The following is a 16,998-nucleotide window of genomic DNA, read 5'->3' on the forward strand; positions in this document are numbered from 1 at the left end:
AAAAAACAAAAACAAGAGAGAACGCTTTAGTCGAGTTTCCCGACTATCTGATACCCGTTAGTGTGTGGTGCGGGATCCGTGGCAAGCCTGAAATATGCAAAGCACTGCAATAATGATACTAATAATAGATTTTGGAAATTTATCATATTTATTTTTATTCAATACATTTCGTTTCTTTCGTTTGTTGTTACGGTTTCTGTTTGTTAAGTTCTTGTTACGTATTCGCTCTGTACTAATTGAATTAATCAGATATTAGGGTGCCGTAGATAGAGAGCGCCTCTAGTTTGGAGTACAAGTTTCGGTTAGAGTAAGCCGGTTGTTCATCATCATCCACAGACCTAAAAGTACAATCTTTATACACAACAAAACGGAAGCGATCGACACTCAGCGAATTTGCACTACGATCCACGAGGATTGCAGGTGTAAACGGTGTCCGAGTGCTGCGATAATCTTGGAATTTTGGTTGATTTTTGGTAGTTTGGTTGGTTGGGTTTTTCTTTTTTTTACTGCTACGGAAGCCTCAAAATACATTGCTATGTACGTCGTTTATGTATGTGGATTTGCTGTTTCTATGTGAAGTTGAAATCTTAGCTTAAAAGTTGTGTATTGCAACTAAAATCATACCGACTTGTATATATCGTACATAACTGTCGTGTTGTATTTATATTCCGTATATTTACAAAAGCCGTTTACAAACTGGCGCAGCTTTCGCCAAAATGGAGATGGTTATCAACCGATTCGCTTAACTATGGACAAATCAGGGCATTCTTAACGTAAAGCTAAATTAGTCAAATCATAGATACATAACCGAGATATATAAACGTATTCGTATATTGCACTGCATTGGATTGCTTGAGTATTAGAAATTAGGCAACAATCAACATATCGAAAATAATATAACGCGCTGATATTCACACGGAGATTCGATTCACATACATACGACTAGAATAATACTTTGGCACACACATATAAACATAACTTTTGGGTGAGATACTGGAAATCAGTTGTATTGCTCGGCGGTACGAGGGTGGAACAGAAAACTGCCAGAAACAATAATTAGTTAATTAGTTAATTAGCATCCTGCATCCTGACACTTGCTTCTCTTTCGGAACTGGAACCAAAAAACCATTGACTGCTCTTTAATATCGTGTATATATATATATAGATGTATATATAGAAATATAAATAGTAAGTATATATCATTTTTTAGCACTCAATATATATATATATATATATACATAATATATATATTGTATGTATATATATATATAAATAGTCTGCCCTTCGTTCGCTCAATTAGAAACTAACACTTAAACTGACATTTCATATGCGTTGCTATATCCTTGCCTCGTCTAACCATCTCTATCGATCCCATTCCATCGATCGATCCACCTATTTCATCTGATCCGATCCGATCTGATCTGATCCTATTCGTTTCGATCCATTAACCAAAAGCGCTTTGAGCGTTCTATTTCGCGTACCTCTGACCTACAGCTAAGACCAAAAAAAAAAGACATCGCTCTTGCTAAAGTTAGTTCTCATACATATAGATATACATATTTTAGATATTTTTTTTGTTCGTTTTCTTCGTTTTGGTAACATAAAATTAATCAACAAATTTTTAGAGTTGCTTGCTAAAACTTTTCTTAGTGTAAAAGTGCCTTAAGCGATGCCCACTAGCATCCGTCGCCAAAGGAATCAGGGTTTATAAATAATGGCGTAATTATCTGAATAATCGGACGATGCTGGGCGGTGCTAGTGGGCGAGTGTGTGTGTGTGAGTGTGTGTGCTGCGAAAAGTTGCATAAGTTTTGACCATATAATCGCTAGAAGTGAGTTGTATGTGTTCTACCATAAATCTTTAGCCAAACGGAAGGGTTCTTTTTGTTTTTTTTGTTTTGTTCTCTGTTTTTTGGCGCCCAATGCTACAATTAGTTGCTCCTAATCTGATGCTCGGTTCGGTGTAAACACATCTAAAATCTGTACCATCTTTGTCCGCATTTGGGATCATCATGTACCAACTACGTTTTTAGCAACTGTCGTCAAGTGCTCTTGTTTTCCGTATCTATATGCTCTTGTATATATCGTCTCGCTTGTATATATGCCTTCTATATAAATATCGTTTGTTGTTTGGTTTTTGTTTTTTTGTAATTTGCTGGTATTGTCTGAATGTGCTACGTACTTTAAACGCTAAACTAGTTCGTGTGTTAGTGAGTGAGTTGTGTGTGTGTGTACTTTAGTAGACCGACATACAAAGTTCGAGGCCAAAAAAAAACATGAAAAAATTGCCATCATCCTTTTACAACTAACTCGCATATATAACTAGTGCATACACATTGTTCACATAGGTTCCTACGTTCTCTACACGCTATTAATATGTAATTCTGTTTGGTTCCCCTTCCCCCTGGAGCCTCTAAAGCCATTGATCGGCTAACTCCCGGTGTCCTTCGAGTCCTTGGAGCCTCTCTAGAGCAGCTGGGCGATGACCGGCTCGATCAGACACATGTGCTCGGCACCGCGCACTGGCAGCCGGTTGAGGCAGAAGTGCCGGATCATCTCCGGTACCGTCTCGAAGGGACGGCTAAACTGGCCCAGGATGTACTGTCCAGTCTCGTTGCGCTGGATGCGCATGTGCATGAAGCCCTTGGCGCCCCTAAAAAGCACGGATTCAGATGTTTATTATCAAGTATTTCCAGATGCAATCACTTCACATTACTTGACTTCACTTACTTGAGGGATAGCGAGTAGTCCTGCTTCGTGGACTCGCAGTTGCGCACCAGGAAGGATCCCTCGGACAGCGGACGCAGTGTGGTCTCCGCCTCAATTCGCGTTATGGCACCATGGTACCAACTGAAACAAACAGTTGAGCATTGGTATTTTATGTTACTCGAATATCAGGCGAGCTACTTACCCTTGTCGCTCCAGCGGAATGGTCACATCGATGAGATCCACAGCAGTGACATATCCCTGGCTGAGGTTCATGTTCAGCTCCTTGTTGCTATTGAGTCCCCGCAGATCCAGGCTGCCAAACTGCTTGGTCGCCTGTCGCGATTCATTAAGGTTTAGGGTAAGATTCTGCCGGAACAGTGCCGTATCTGTAATTGGGATAAAAGTTGTAGCTTGTTATAAAGAAAAGGCAGGGATTAAGTTTAGGTCAACTAACCCAACTTGCTGGCCAACTTCTGATCGTCGCGCATCGAGTGGCTGGAGGAAGCCTGCGAGATGCCACTGGATTCGGTGCTGTGCATCAGCAGGTTGTTGATCTCCGCCTGATTGGCCCTCAGGCGTCGTCGCAGCTTGGGCATGTCGAAGGGCAGCTCGCCGAGATCGACGGACGTGGCACTGCCCGATGTGCAGGCGGCCTCCTGTTGCAGTGTCTTGCGTCGCCTCAATTTGGGCATATCGAAGGGCAGATCACGCAGATCCTGCGGTATGCCAGTTGATCCGCTGGCGATTACCGATCCGGATCCTGATCCACCGGCCCCACTACTGCCACCCATCGCTGAGCTGCCTCCTGCACCGGCGGCCGTTGCTGACGTTGTTGTTCCTTCGGCACCAATCAACTGTAGCTTGGGCAGCGTTAAACGCTGAAGCGCCAAGGCCTGTGGTTTGCCCTCCTCCCGGGAATGCAACGATATGCCACTATCCGAACCCAGTAGCTCATCGGCCAGCTGGAGCAGTGCCTTATTCGGAGCACCCCGATTGCTGCGCGGCTGCTTCAGGGAGGCAGTCACCTGGACTTGGTTTCCTGCTGGGGTGGCACTCGTTGTGGAATCGTCTTCCTGCGACGCCATCGGCGCCAGCTGCTGGGACGGCTGCTGCGATTGCTCCGACGCACTGGCCGAGGCCGGTTCCTGCGAGGACTTGTCGGAAATGGGACTCAGGATGTGCAGTTTGGAGTGCAGCAGAAGCGGAGCCGGTCGCAGGGGGTAGGCCACACTGGAGCCACCGCTACCGCCACTGCCACCGCTGCCGCTCTCCGAGCTGTGAGAGCTCAGCGAACTGGAGTGCCGCGACTCGGAGCTGGAGGTGCTGCGATTGCCCTCGCTGGTGCTGGAACGCAGCGATTCCATGCTGCCGCCACTGCTCGAGGTGGCAATGCTCTCTGTGCTGCTGTAGTTGTGGCCACCACCGGGCGTTTGCCCCTGGCCGTGGCCATGGCGATTTCTCCTGCTCCCCGGCGCATGATGATGATGATGATGGTGATGGTGGGTCGACTGACCACCCTGGTGGCCCCCGGCACTGCGTCGCAGCTCCAGCACCCGGCCCGATTCCAGGACAAAGGATCGCGGTCGGCGGGCAGCTGCTGATCCGGTTGCCGAGACGGAGGCCGAGGCGGATGCCGATGCCGCATTCGAATTCGAGTTGGTCGAGGGCGGATTCACGTAGGCGCTGTCGGTGAGACTGTTGTCATTGCTGCTGCCGCCGCACTGATGCCGCATGGACTGGATGGGCAGACGGAGATCCCGGAGACGGGGATGCGCTGGATTGGCGGCGGGCAGATTGGGTGCACTCCTGATGCTGTTCATGTTCAGGTAGCGATCATGTTTGCCGGGAAATTTCATTGGCAGCGGAGCCGTCGATGGCGGCGATGGCGTATATCCCCGCACGGGCAACTGCTGCGTGCTGGATGCACTTGCTCCACTGCCGGTGGCACTAACTCCATGCTGCTGGCCCTGGCTCTGGTTCTGGTTCTGATTCTGCTGGTCCACTTGACTCAGCTGCAGCTTGCCCAGCTCCGCCTCCACATGATGCACCTGGACATGGGCCTCGCCCGTTTGCTCTTGCAGAGCCTGGTTCTTGGAGTTCTTGGCTCGCTTGCACTCGGCTCGCGTCTTGGTGGAGCCGGTGACCTTGGTGATGTCGGCACCGTTGCCATTGCTCAACTGCAGCAGCACCGAGCAATTGGTAATGCGATCCACCTCATCCAGATCGTCATCCGACTTGGCAATCTTGCAGTCGAAGGCAGTCTCATAGATCTGCCGCCGCCGGCTGCCCATGATGTCCTCGGAGTCGTCCTCTTCGTCCTCTTCGTCCTCGTCGCCGTCCACTTCGTCCTCGTCGTCGCCGTAGATATCGAGCGATGGATTGCTCAGCGTTGGCGCTTGAACAGTCGCAGGCTGGGCTGGCTGGGCGCACTCGACGCACTCGTGGACGCCATGCGGATGCACATAGAAGATGCTGCGCGGCCGGAAGTACTCCTCTTCCAGATCATCGCCGAGCTCGCTGCCCCGTCCGCCGGCCAAGGAGGAGGCAGGAGCGGATGTGATGCAGGCTCCGCACACGGCTGCTGGTCCCAGCAGGCGGTGCGGTGGCATCGGCTGGACCTGAACCTGTAAGCAAAGCAAATCGATTTCAATGAATTTCGTGATGCGAACTAGAGGAGTGTACTGATTGACTCACCTGGATCTCCGCTGGAGCCGGTGGCGGTGGACAGCACTTGAGTAGTTCGCCCTCGCCGGCGTCGCAGTGCTGCAGCTGCAGCTGAAGTTCGCTGCCAGTGGGATTCTGATTTCGTGGCTGAACGTTGCAGGTCTTGCGGACTAAGGCTAAGGCACGAGCGTGCCACTCGCGTCGCTTGAGGCACTCACTGCAATCGGATTCCTCGGAAGTGCTGGTGCTGGGCGTCTCGCAGCGGATGATGTGCACACCCTCCTCGGTGAAACTGTAACGCTTGGGCGTGGACTGAGAGTCCTGGCCCGTCCTGGGATCCTCCTCCTCCTCGTGACTCTCTGCTTCCGGCTGCTCCTCCGCCGGCGGCACATCCAAGCTGGAGCTCTTCCGGTAGCCAGCCAACTGCGTTTGAGTTTGCTGCGGCGGTTCACTGGCCGTCTATTGGCGGCACTTGAGCTTGAAGTCCTCCCTGTCCTTGTCCCGTTCCTTGTCCCTGTCCTTGTCCTTGTCTCTGTCCTTGTCCCGTTCCTTATCCTTGTCCTTGTCTTTATCCTTATCCTTATCTTTGTCCTTATCCTTGTCCTTATCCTTGTCTTTATCCTTGTCCTTGTCACGACTCTTGAGCAGATCGGAGTAGTAGTAGGGCGAGGGCTGCCGCTTGCTGTGCTCCGCGGGAGCGACGGTCAGTTTGCGCGGACTGCGCTGCAGTTGCGGTGGCAGCGGACGCACCAGGTCATCGGATATGGAGTCCGGAGAGTTGAGACCGGCTGCTGCTAGTGGCGCACTCTGGGCCGCTTGTGGCACGGGCGGCGGTTGCTGCTCAACCTCCTCGTCGATGTCCGCCTCGTCGTCGGATGACTTCGGAGCCGAGGAGTCTGCAAATGATCAAAGAGGTAAGTAAGTTTTCGAAGTTAAATCAAATTAAAGTGCGTTTTAAATATATTTCAATAAGGTTACCACCTCCCACCTAGCTGGCCAATCTAACAATCTAGTTGCAAATGAACAGGCGTCTGGTTAATTTAAGATGCGGATTCTATTTTCCGAGGCACTGAGTTGGCGCTGACAGTTTCTAATTAAGTCGCTGCGACGACATTGCGGCGCCGCGGGCCACGCAATCGGAACGCCAATGGAGTTGACGCAGTCTATTTGGCGCTTGGCTGCCCGCTGCTTGCTCCACTGTCTCCATGGCCGCAGTCACCATCACCCCCACTGCATCCGAGGAGGACAACTAACTCTCCATCTTACTGCAGTTGCTTGCCTTTCCCATTTTTGCACCCCTTAATCAGAGCCTGCCAGTTTCCATTTTACGCTTGGATAATCGATGTTGCCGCAGCGAGAAAAGTTGAACCGCCTTTGGGTTTTCCTAATTGCTGGCCACTTGCAATGGGGTCCTTTCTGGCAGGATTGCAACGATCTCTGGACCATGAACGCCTAATGAACTTTAGCTGATTCCACTTTGATTATTGATTTAAAAAGGGGTTTTCTTTTTTTTTTTGTTCTAGAAAAGTTTCCAAAAGTTATAAGTATGCATGCGCCTTTCTACAAACTGCAGCTAACTTTCCGCAATTAATTAATCAAGCTTGAATTTAGTTTTTAGTCACTTATTTTTCTATATTTTGGTTAATAATAGTTTGTTTATCATTTGGCATACCTGAGTTATATTGACTGTTGCGCTTGTCCTTCCTTAAGTTGCCGTTGTTGTTGTTGTAGGTGGAATGCCGCTGCTGCAACTTTTGCTGCTGTTGCTGCTGCGCACTTCTGGGCGTTGGCAACGTTTGCTGTTGATGCAACTGCTGCTGCTGTTGCTGCTGCTGATGCGGCTGCTGTTGATGCGGCTGCTGTTGATGCGGCTGATGCTGCTGCTGATGCCGCTTGTGCCCAGTCGTCGAGCGTTTCTTGGCCTTTTTGTGGTAGACCTTCTTGTGATTGCGCGTATCCTTGGGATCTGAATATCCTTCGATCAGTTTCACCGATGCCTGCTTGATGTTGCTGTTGGGCAGCGGTGGATGTTGCAATGTTGCACGTTGTTGTGGTTGCTGCTGATGCTGCTGTTGCTGTGCCCCTACTGGCAATGTGTTGTTGTTGTTGCTGTGCGTATGCTGTTGGCCGTGTGTGTTGCCGCCGTTGTTGTTGTTGTTGCTGCTGCTGCTCAAATGCTGATGCTGCTGCTGTTGCTGTTGCTGCTGCTGGTGAGTGGCCAAAATAGCAGCTGTTGTTGCTGCTGCTGCTGCTGCCGTCGCCGCCTGAGTGGGCAATGTTGCCACGGGGGCGGGCAGCGGGGGCGGTAGTTGTGGAGCTGCTGCAGTTGCGCTTGCCGCTGCTGCTGCTGCGGATGTTGTTGCTGCTGCTGCTGCTGTGGTTGCTGCTGATTGTAGCTGCAACGCTTGTTGGGCTTCACCAAATGGCAGCTGTTGGTTCAAACAGCAGGCCAAACGGAAATCAAGAAAGGGAGGCAAAGAAAGAAAAAGAAGAAGGGGCATTAGCATTTTGTTACGCGGCTAATTTGATTTGCATTTCAATTTCCAATTTGTTTGGCATTTAATTGAAAAGAATAAAGGAATGTGCGTGGCCAACGCGATTGTGGCGCTTATTGGGTTTCCCCCCGGTCAGTAAAAGCACGAACTACGCCGCAAACCGCCAATCGAATCAAGCACTCCCCCCGAAAGCAGGCAACACTTTTAAGCCTCCTTTTCATTTGGGTTCGGTGGCGGATACGTAATGTGGTACTTTTTCGGAATTGGTAGCAAGCTACGCCTCACAACCTTTTCCTTTTTTTTGATTTTCATCATAAAATAATCCGTTTTTCGGGTACAACGTTAAAAATATTTGTCTGAATTTGGAATGCCATACTTCGCTGAACTCGTAATTAAATTTCCAATCGAACTGTGTTCAAAATGGGATTTCTAATTTTTGGCCTTTTTTTCTTCAAATTCTTACGCTTACAAAATGTTCCCAAAAAGTGATTGGGATGGTTAGCCGTGGTAATAAGCTGTTAAAAACTGCAATTCTTTCATCTTTATGACAATTTTTAGCCAAGTTATGATAAAAATCCTAATAGTAAATATCAAATTTTCGACTAAAGTCGATTTTCCTAATTTTTGTCCTAAAAAACTCAGTTTTTTGGCCAAAACTTTTAAAATAATTGTCTGAATATGGAATGTTATACCTCGTTGAGATCGTATTTAAATTTCCAATCGAACTGTTTCCAACATATTAAATTCTATTTTTTGCCATTTTTTTCAAATTTTGATGATGGTACCCCTTACAAAAAATGCGAAAATTTGGCCAAAAATTATTTTGACAAAGTCGGTCCAAAAGTTAACTTTTTGGTTAGTATTGGTAATTAGGAGTACAAAAATGTAATTTTTTTAACTTTCCGACCATTATTGGCCAAGTTATACAGAAAATACCAATCGTAAATATTGCATTTTTGCCGAAAATCGTTTTTCTGTTTTTTGGCGAACTTTATTTTCACTATTTTTATCACTGCATTCGAAATTGTGGTCCAAATATGGAATGTTATACCTCGTTGAGCTCGTAATTAAATTTCCAATCGAACTGTGTTCAAAAATTGAAATTCTATTTTTTTCACATTTTTTGCAAATTTTGATGATGGTACCCCTTACAAAAAATGCGAAAATTTGGCCAAAAATTATTTTGACAAAGTCGGTCCAAAAGTTAACTTTTTGGTTAGTATTGGTAATTAGGAGTACAAAAATGTAATTTTTTTAACTTTCCGACCATTATTGGCCAAGTTATACAGAAAATACCAATCGTAAATATTGCATTTTTGCCGAAAATCGTTTTTCTGTTTTTTGGCGAACTTTATTTTCACTATTTTTATCACTGCATTCGAAATTGTGGTCCAAATATGGAATGCCATACCTTGTTGACCTCGTAATTAAATCTCCAATCAAACTGTGTTCAAAAATTGAAATTCTATTTTTTTCACATTTTTTGCAAATTTTGATGATGGTACCCCTTACAAAAAATGCGAAAATTTGGCCAAAAATTATTTTGACAAAGTCGGTCCAAAAGTTAACTTTTTGGTTAGTATTGGTAATTAGGAGTACAAAAATGTAATTTTTTTAACTTTCCGACCATTATTGGCCAAGTTATACAGAAAATACCAATCGTAAATCTTGAATTTTTGCCGAAAATCGTTTTTCTGTTTTTTGGCGAACTTTATTTTCACTATTTTTATCACTGCATTCGAAATTGTGGTCCAAATATGGAATGCCATACCTCGTTGACCTCGTAATTAAATCTCCAATCAAACTGTGTTCAAAAATTGAAATTCTATTTTTTTCACATTTATTGCAAATTTTGATGATGGTACCCCTTACAAAAAATGCGAAAATTTGGCCAAAAATTATTTTGACAAAGTCGGTCCAAAAGTTAACTTTTTGGTTAGTATTGGTAATTAGGAGTACAAAAATGTAATTTTTTTAACTTTCCGACCATTATTGGCCAAGTTATACAGAAAATACCAATCGTAAATCTTGAATTTTTGCCGAAAATCGTTTTTCTGTTTTTTTGCGAACATTATTTTTACTATTTTTATCACTGCATTCGAAATAGTGGCCCAAATATGGAATGTTATACCTCGTTGAGCTCGTAATTAAATTTCCAATCGAACTGTGTTCAAAAATGGGGACTCTATTTTTTTCACATTTTTTGCATGCATTTGATGATGGTACCCCTTACAAAAAATGCGGAAATTTGGCCAAAAAATATTTTTACAAAGTCGGTCCAAAAGTGATTTGGTTGGTTAGTATTGGTAATTAGGAGTAAAAAACTGCACTTCTTTTAGCTGTATGACCATTTTAAGCCGAGTTATACCGAAAATACCAATTGTAAATATTGCATATTTGCCGAAAATCGTTTTTCTGATTTTTCGCGTAAACATTTATCAGTATTTTGATCAGAACATTCGAAATAATTGTCTGAATATTGAGTGACATACCTCGTTGAGTTCGTAATTAAATTTGCAATAGAACTGTGTTCAAAAATAAAGATTCTACTTTTTTCACATTTTTTGCCAATTAAATAATCATTTTTTTGGACAAAACATTAAAAGTATTGAACGAGTGTCACCCCTTTGATGTCGTGATAATGAAATTGAAATGTGAACTGCAAACTGGTCGTAATGATGGCAGTCAAAGACACCACATTCCCCTCGCTTCATTCGCCATTTGTCTGGATATTTCCTCGTTGATAGATGGATTTCATTTCTCATACACAATATTCCATGTCCTGGCCCCTCCCCCACTCGTGCCTCCCAGTTCCTCAGTTTGCTCATAACAATCCATGTCAATCACAATATCCTTGCCTTCTGCTCTCGCCCATCCCCATCGATTCACATCCGTTGAGTTTGACAAATAGCTGGACATTACGGAACTGCAACATCGGTGGCATCAGCACAGGATCCTAATGTGTGCAAATTATGAGGCTCGACGGTATCTATGGATCTATCATCGCCCCTCCCCCTTGTCCAGACTCTGTTTCTGGATCCATTATGCTAAACATAAATTTCCGTTTACATGGCCCCATGTCCCATGTCCACTTGGTAACTTGTCCTGCGGCCGGGTTAGCCTGCGGTGTCCTGATATGTTGCTAACGGAAATTGACGGAGACAACTCTGGTGCAGGGTTGTCATTGTTCTGCAGGCGAAGACAAGTGCAGATGCATTCCCGCTGGTGCGGGAACTTTTTTAATTGAAACACATAAATTACGAGAGAAGTGGTGGTGGTGGCCACCATTCTCGCCACACACACACACTTCTCTGCCTGAATCAAAAACATTTTTAATGAATTTGAACTTGAAACCGAGTGCTGGCGCTCCTGCCTTCCGGCGCTTTTATTCCACGATGCCCCATGCCCCATGCCCCGGGTGAACAAAAGGGGGGGTGGGGTGGTTTGGTTTCCAAGGCACATTGATAATGGGGTTGTGCCCTGTTAACCGGGCGAAAGGGGAGAGGGGGGTGGCTCTCTTCTCCAGTCATCCATTCAGATGTACCCGTTTAAATATTTGCCTTTGATTATCCACAAGCGATATAAGCAGACGTTTATGCGTTGTGCCCAACATATACATATGTACATATGTATGTACATATATCACATACATATGGCATATACTCATGCACGATTGCGCCCACAAATCGGGCAAGAAATGGGGGGCGGGGCACATCTAGAATAATGAAAACTGCTGGATAGCGTCCCCAACTTCACTTCCGACTCCACTTGTCTGCGCTTGTTGCCGCAGCAACGTGATTTTTATGCCAACTTTAATGAAAAAAGAATTCAACTCCAATTGTGGAGGGGGGGAGAGTGATGGGAGGTCTAATGTCCTGTCTGCAAATCTAACTCTCATCCTTGCCACTGCCATTGTTGGGCGACCAAGGCTGATGACGATTGGACATCCCTTAAGCATCAAGCCACGTGTAATCCGCATAGAGAAACTGTTACCAAAGGAAAGTTTTTTTGTACCTAACAGGACTTCTACCTAGACTTCCAGTTAGCTCACATTGGTTATCATTAAAGTAGGCTAACTAATTTGCTTAGCCAACCTTCTTTCTTTCAAAGGGCATCTGGTAGTCGGTACTTCAGGCACAGACAACGCGTCGTATGAGTGATATCTAAGCTGACGCTGTCTGTTCGTTTTGCTTCGCTGTTTTATTTTGTTGGAAAGTAAAAATAATATATATATATGTATATGCGCATGCACACATAAAGAGCATAGCCAAGTTATTGAAATAAACAAAAAGCACGCAAACATGTACACAAACGTGTCCGGACTGCCGCCTTTTGTGTTTGTGTGAGTTATCGTTGAATATTACTCCATGGAGAGTAATAGCAACAACTGCGAAAGCCAAACGAATTTCCTTCCATTTCCACAAACTCACTTTTTTTCCTTGTTTTTTTTTTAAACAGATTCCACTTCACAGCCAGACGCTCCACATACATACAAACATACATATATCGAAAAATGTCGCGTTCGCTTCCATTAAAACGTGAGTTGCCAACGAAAAAAAAGAAAGTCAAGAAAATAACAATGGCCAACACACATGGCTGGTGAAAGCTATTATGGCATCATCACATGGATGCTGCTACACTACCCATGAATATAGTCCTGAAACTGATAACCTAATAAGCGAAATACTTTGAATTTAAAGCTTCTAATCAAATGAGTCCTTAGCATTTGCCTTTTAATATAAGAGCTTTGCCTAATATTTGTTATAAATGTGTGTTTTTTATTCAGCAAAAAGTAAATCAACATTGGCATATTTTATTGCAAGTGTAGCGCCTGTTTTCTCTGTTTATCTTCTATCTTTCGCTGTGCCGCTCCAATGTTTATGGCAAACAAAAGTCATAAGATAAAATTACATTAATAATTGTGAGCAGGCTCACACGCACACGGCTTCACAGCACACACACACACACACACACTGCATATTAATGCAGCAAGGAAAGTGCCGAGCGTGGGAAAGAGAGCGGCATAGAAGGCGAGAAAAGGACGAAAGAGCAGAGGGAAAAGCGAGCATCGAAAGGCGCTAAACGTTATCGCTTTGGGCCATTTGCTGCTGGAATATTATTTTTCCCGGAAGAAGGACGAAAAGCCAGGATTATGTGCATATAAAAATAAGGAAAAATAGGAAGAAGATGCCATGAAATTCGAGGAAGATTGTTTTCAAAACATTTATGGCCATTTAATTAGCTGTAATGTGTACACACAACTTCCTGTGTGCTTAAACCTTAACCAGCTTTAAATTCCTATGAATTATGCATATTATTCGGTAGCTCACGTATTTGCATTACATTGTTAATATATTAAAGTAGGATTAAAGTATTAATATATGATAGCTTGCTTAAAAATTGTAACAACTTGTTGATTTTCACACTATCCTGCCATTCCATAAATCCATCTAAAAAGTAATAAGCTAAAGTGCTTGAAATATTATATTTACACCAATTGATTGTTATTAATTTTCAGATAGCACTCTGTTTCAGTTATTTGCCTTTAAATTACGAGACTTTCTGCCATCCCAGGGATTGAATACTTGGCACTGATTTATCCACTCCACACCCTCAATATGGTTTCAATCTGCAGAAGTTCGAGCTGAAGGTCGTTGCCGCAAATCGTATTTTCTTGGCAGCATTCTTGGCCGCCATTCTGGGCTAAACAAATTTCAATAAAAATGAATTTCAAGTGGCATGAAAGCCCTGCATCCTGTTCCCGAGTCAGATTCTCTGTGTGTTTTATGTGTGCGCCTCATGCGGCTTTCCTTTTCATTTTTAGTGGCAATATGCAAAAGGGAACAAAACACGAAGCGAAATATTTCCGTATGGGCCATAAAAAAGAGGCGACGCACCACCCCCTTGGGGGGGTTTTTCGTATTTTATTTTTCCTTTTTGCCCACCCGGGGCGGCTTCAGAGGTCGGGGGCTTTGGGGCACGGGGCACGGTGATTTTTTGGTTTTTGGGGGCATCATTTGATTTGTGGCACGGCGCATTTGCTGCAGCCCGAGGTTATCTACTCTCCTATCTTCTATCTCAGCGGCTTTTCTATCGCTTTCTTTTGCTCTTTGCGTTTACTTTAGTGCTGGGAAACTTTGATTGGCAAAATAAGCAGAATATAATCATAACTAAATTGGTTCCATAACTTTGTTGAACGAGTTCGGCCTTAAAAACTTCAAATAAATCTTGTCGAATGTTTGCAAAATGATATACTCGTTATAAATGCAGCCGTATTATGTATTTTTACTAATTATAAAAAAAATATTTATTAAAGAGCAATAAACTGGCCAAAAGTTATACTCCAAGTCCTTATGTCCAATTTTTCTTATAATTTTTGTGTTTATCTAGCTGGCTCTAAATATTTTTTAATTCAAATAGTAAATATTAATGCACTCTAGTGTCCCATTTTGCACCTATAAATCTGGCTAAAAAGCAGCTGAAGTGGCAGCCACACTTGGCTATTATCCTATCCGTGTCCATTTTTTATGGTCAGCCATCGCCCGCTGGGCAGATTCGTTTGTTTGTCATTTTGCCCCCAACTTCCACTGCCACTGCCACTTCCCCTTTTGTTTGTATCGCTTATATATTTTGCCTTTTGCCTTGGCTTTCCTGGTTTTTTGCGCTTCTATTTTCTTTTTTTTTGTTGTTCAATATTTAGCCAATAGTCCGTGCATTGTTTGAGCAGCTCTTTGTTTGTCCGCCTGCCGCTGCAGGATAAGCCAAACGAGCAGGGGGAAGGGGGCAGGGGGCAGGAGTGAGCTTTTCATTAACGCACTGCTGATGCTGCTGCTGCTGCTGCTGATGCGGCTGACGTTGCTGCGACTTGTCCAAAATCCCAGACCACCACCACCATCATCACCACCACCACCACCACTGCCAGCACTCGATTCGCTGGAGCGTGCAGTTTATCAATTAGCTGTCCGGAGCAGTTAATTGCCATTGCCCCACCAACGAGACAGCCATCCATCTCAACGGCCCAGGCACCCAACCACTGCAACACTGAACCACTGAACCACCGAACCACTCAACCACCAAGCCACTCAAACAACCCACTTAACGAGCATGGACTTACAAACTCGGTTTGCGGACTGGGGGCTATCCAGTGCTCGGGATTCGCTGGTATCGCCTCCGCCAGGCACGGATCGAAGCTGGACGGTCGTTTTTTAACAAAGTCTACGGGCAGGCTGTAATCATCACAGATGGCAATCTGGAATGGGATAACAAGAAGCGGGATTCGCTCAATTAGTCGGTGTAAGATAAAAGCTTTATAGATAGCTATAATAGATTCCCCACATAATTAATACTTAAGATAATATGAGTCAAGGTTTCAATTATTTAAATATATATACAAACCATTACATATGTATGTATTTACTTATAGAAGTTAAATGATTATAATATACAATATAATTAGAAGTTTTAAACTTTCTACACACACAACGTTCTCAGATTGATAAACTTCTTGGCTATTTGGGAAACCTTAGCATATATTTTTGACAGGCTTTGCCACGTTGCATATGAATACCCTTGAACTGAATAAAACAAGAAAATACGAGGGAAAAACAATAACGAACGCCACGACACGTGCACCTCAAGTGTGTGGACCTGCCCCGCTTTTTCCAACTGTTTTTTCGCTTTTCCCCACCCCTCCCCCCATTTTCCAACCCATGCCATATCTTTTAAGCCCAGAAGCAGACTTCTTGCCATTTGGCTGAACGTCTGCGTCATCAAAAGTGTGCAACAATGGCTAAATTACAGTTACAATTAAAAATGGCGACGATGCTTTTCCAGCTGGTTCTTTTGTTGGGACTTTTCCCCCATATCGCCACCACCCACACATTTTCCACCTGCTAAAGATTCAAGCCCAGATGATGCAAATGTACAAAGCTTTGTTGCTATTGCTGTTGCTGTTGATACCGAAGGCAAAGTCTTGAGTATTGCAATTAACGTTAAGTGGTGAAGCGAGAAGGGGTTGGTGTATATAAATACATATATATATTATACATATATATAGCGGATATAGCGGATTGGGAAGGGAGCATAGGAAAAGCGGAAGAGCTTAGCGGCTGATGGAAACGAATCGAGATGGATTAAAGTGGCCAACAAATTACCGCCTTAAGCCAAACTTATGCTGGTCATTTTACACAGGACTCAACTTAAAAGTCCACTTGGTGCAGCAAGTACAGTAGGTGGCAAAACATTGCGAAGGGCGCCATTGCGTATACAAAACCTAATCTCCTGGCTTGCCCCATGCTCTTTTGCAATTTGTCTGCTGTATCTAAACGTTTATTTATAGAATAACTTGAGCTTAAGCACACATTATATATCCACTTTAGAATTTTCCAAGTACAGTTGCGTTTAAGCTAATTTCGTTAATGCTATTATGATTATCCTATGCCATGGAGCAATCAAAATGGCAAGCATAATTTAATTGCTGACTTGGGTAACTTGTGCTAGTAGAGTCCCCGCCCCAAGGTCATCGAGAAACGAACAGAACTCTGAACTCAGACACACGCGCCACAAATTCAATCAGAAAGGAAAGTTTCCGGGCTGCCGAGCGCGAATTTGCCGTAAATCCCACAACTAGAGATTTTGTGGAATGGAGTCGTTCTTCACTTATAGCTACCTCGAAGTACACTTGCAGGCGATAAAGTTGACGACAAGTGCGGCAATACCATTCCAGACCCGAATAGTAACCACCGCCGGTGGCCAGGATGTGCGCCACATCCCCGGTGACATCGACACAATTGCGGTGGTAGCAACTTCCACAGGGACCCGCGCACTCCACCATCGACTCGCCGGCATTAAAATCAATCCAGCAGAGACGACAGAACATGTTGCCAATAATTTCCAGCACCACGATGACAACACTTAAGAAAATTACAAAAAAAAAAAAGGATATACGTATATATTTCCACCGATAGCGAGCGTCTCAGGTGTTGACATGCGAACGTCGTGCGGCGAAGTGAAATGAAAGGAAGCTTAAACTGAGCGCTGGAGCAGCACTGAGCCAGTTGCTCGCGGAGGAGGTCCGTGGCATGAATGGGGCCAACTATGGCCAACTTTTGTGCACAGATGTTTGTCGCTGA

The 16,998-nt window shown here is 44.5% G+C and overlaps 1 protein-coding gene across 1 annotated transcript in view; it reads right to left on the reverse strand.

Moving 5' to 3' along the window:
* Nucleotides 1-175: 175 nt before the first annotated feature.
* LOC122623178 overlaps nucleotides 176-16,998 on the reverse strand; it is a 50,284-nt gene continuing 33,461 nt past the window's right edge. Inside the window, 7 exon segments of the mRNA XM_043802163.1 lie at nucleotides 176-2,652; nucleotides 2,730-2,849; nucleotides 2,911-3,094; nucleotides 3,163-5,332; nucleotides 5,403-6,268; nucleotides 7,045-7,801; nucleotides 14,982-15,116. Of these exon segments, the coding sequence (XP_043658098.1) occupies nucleotides 2,466-2,652; nucleotides 2,730-2,849; nucleotides 2,911-3,094; nucleotides 3,163-5,332; nucleotides 5,403-6,268; nucleotides 7,045-7,801; nucleotides 14,982-15,116 (4,419 nt within the window). The 3' untranslated portion in view covers nucleotides 176-2,465.

This window comes from Drosophila teissieri, chromosome X (assembly GCF_016746235.2).
Source record: "Drosophila teissieri strain GT53w chromosome X, Prin_Dtei_1.1, whole genome shotgun sequence".
NCBI classification, from domain to species: Eukaryota; Metazoa; Arthropoda; class Insecta; order Diptera; family Drosophilidae; genus Drosophila; species Drosophila teissieri.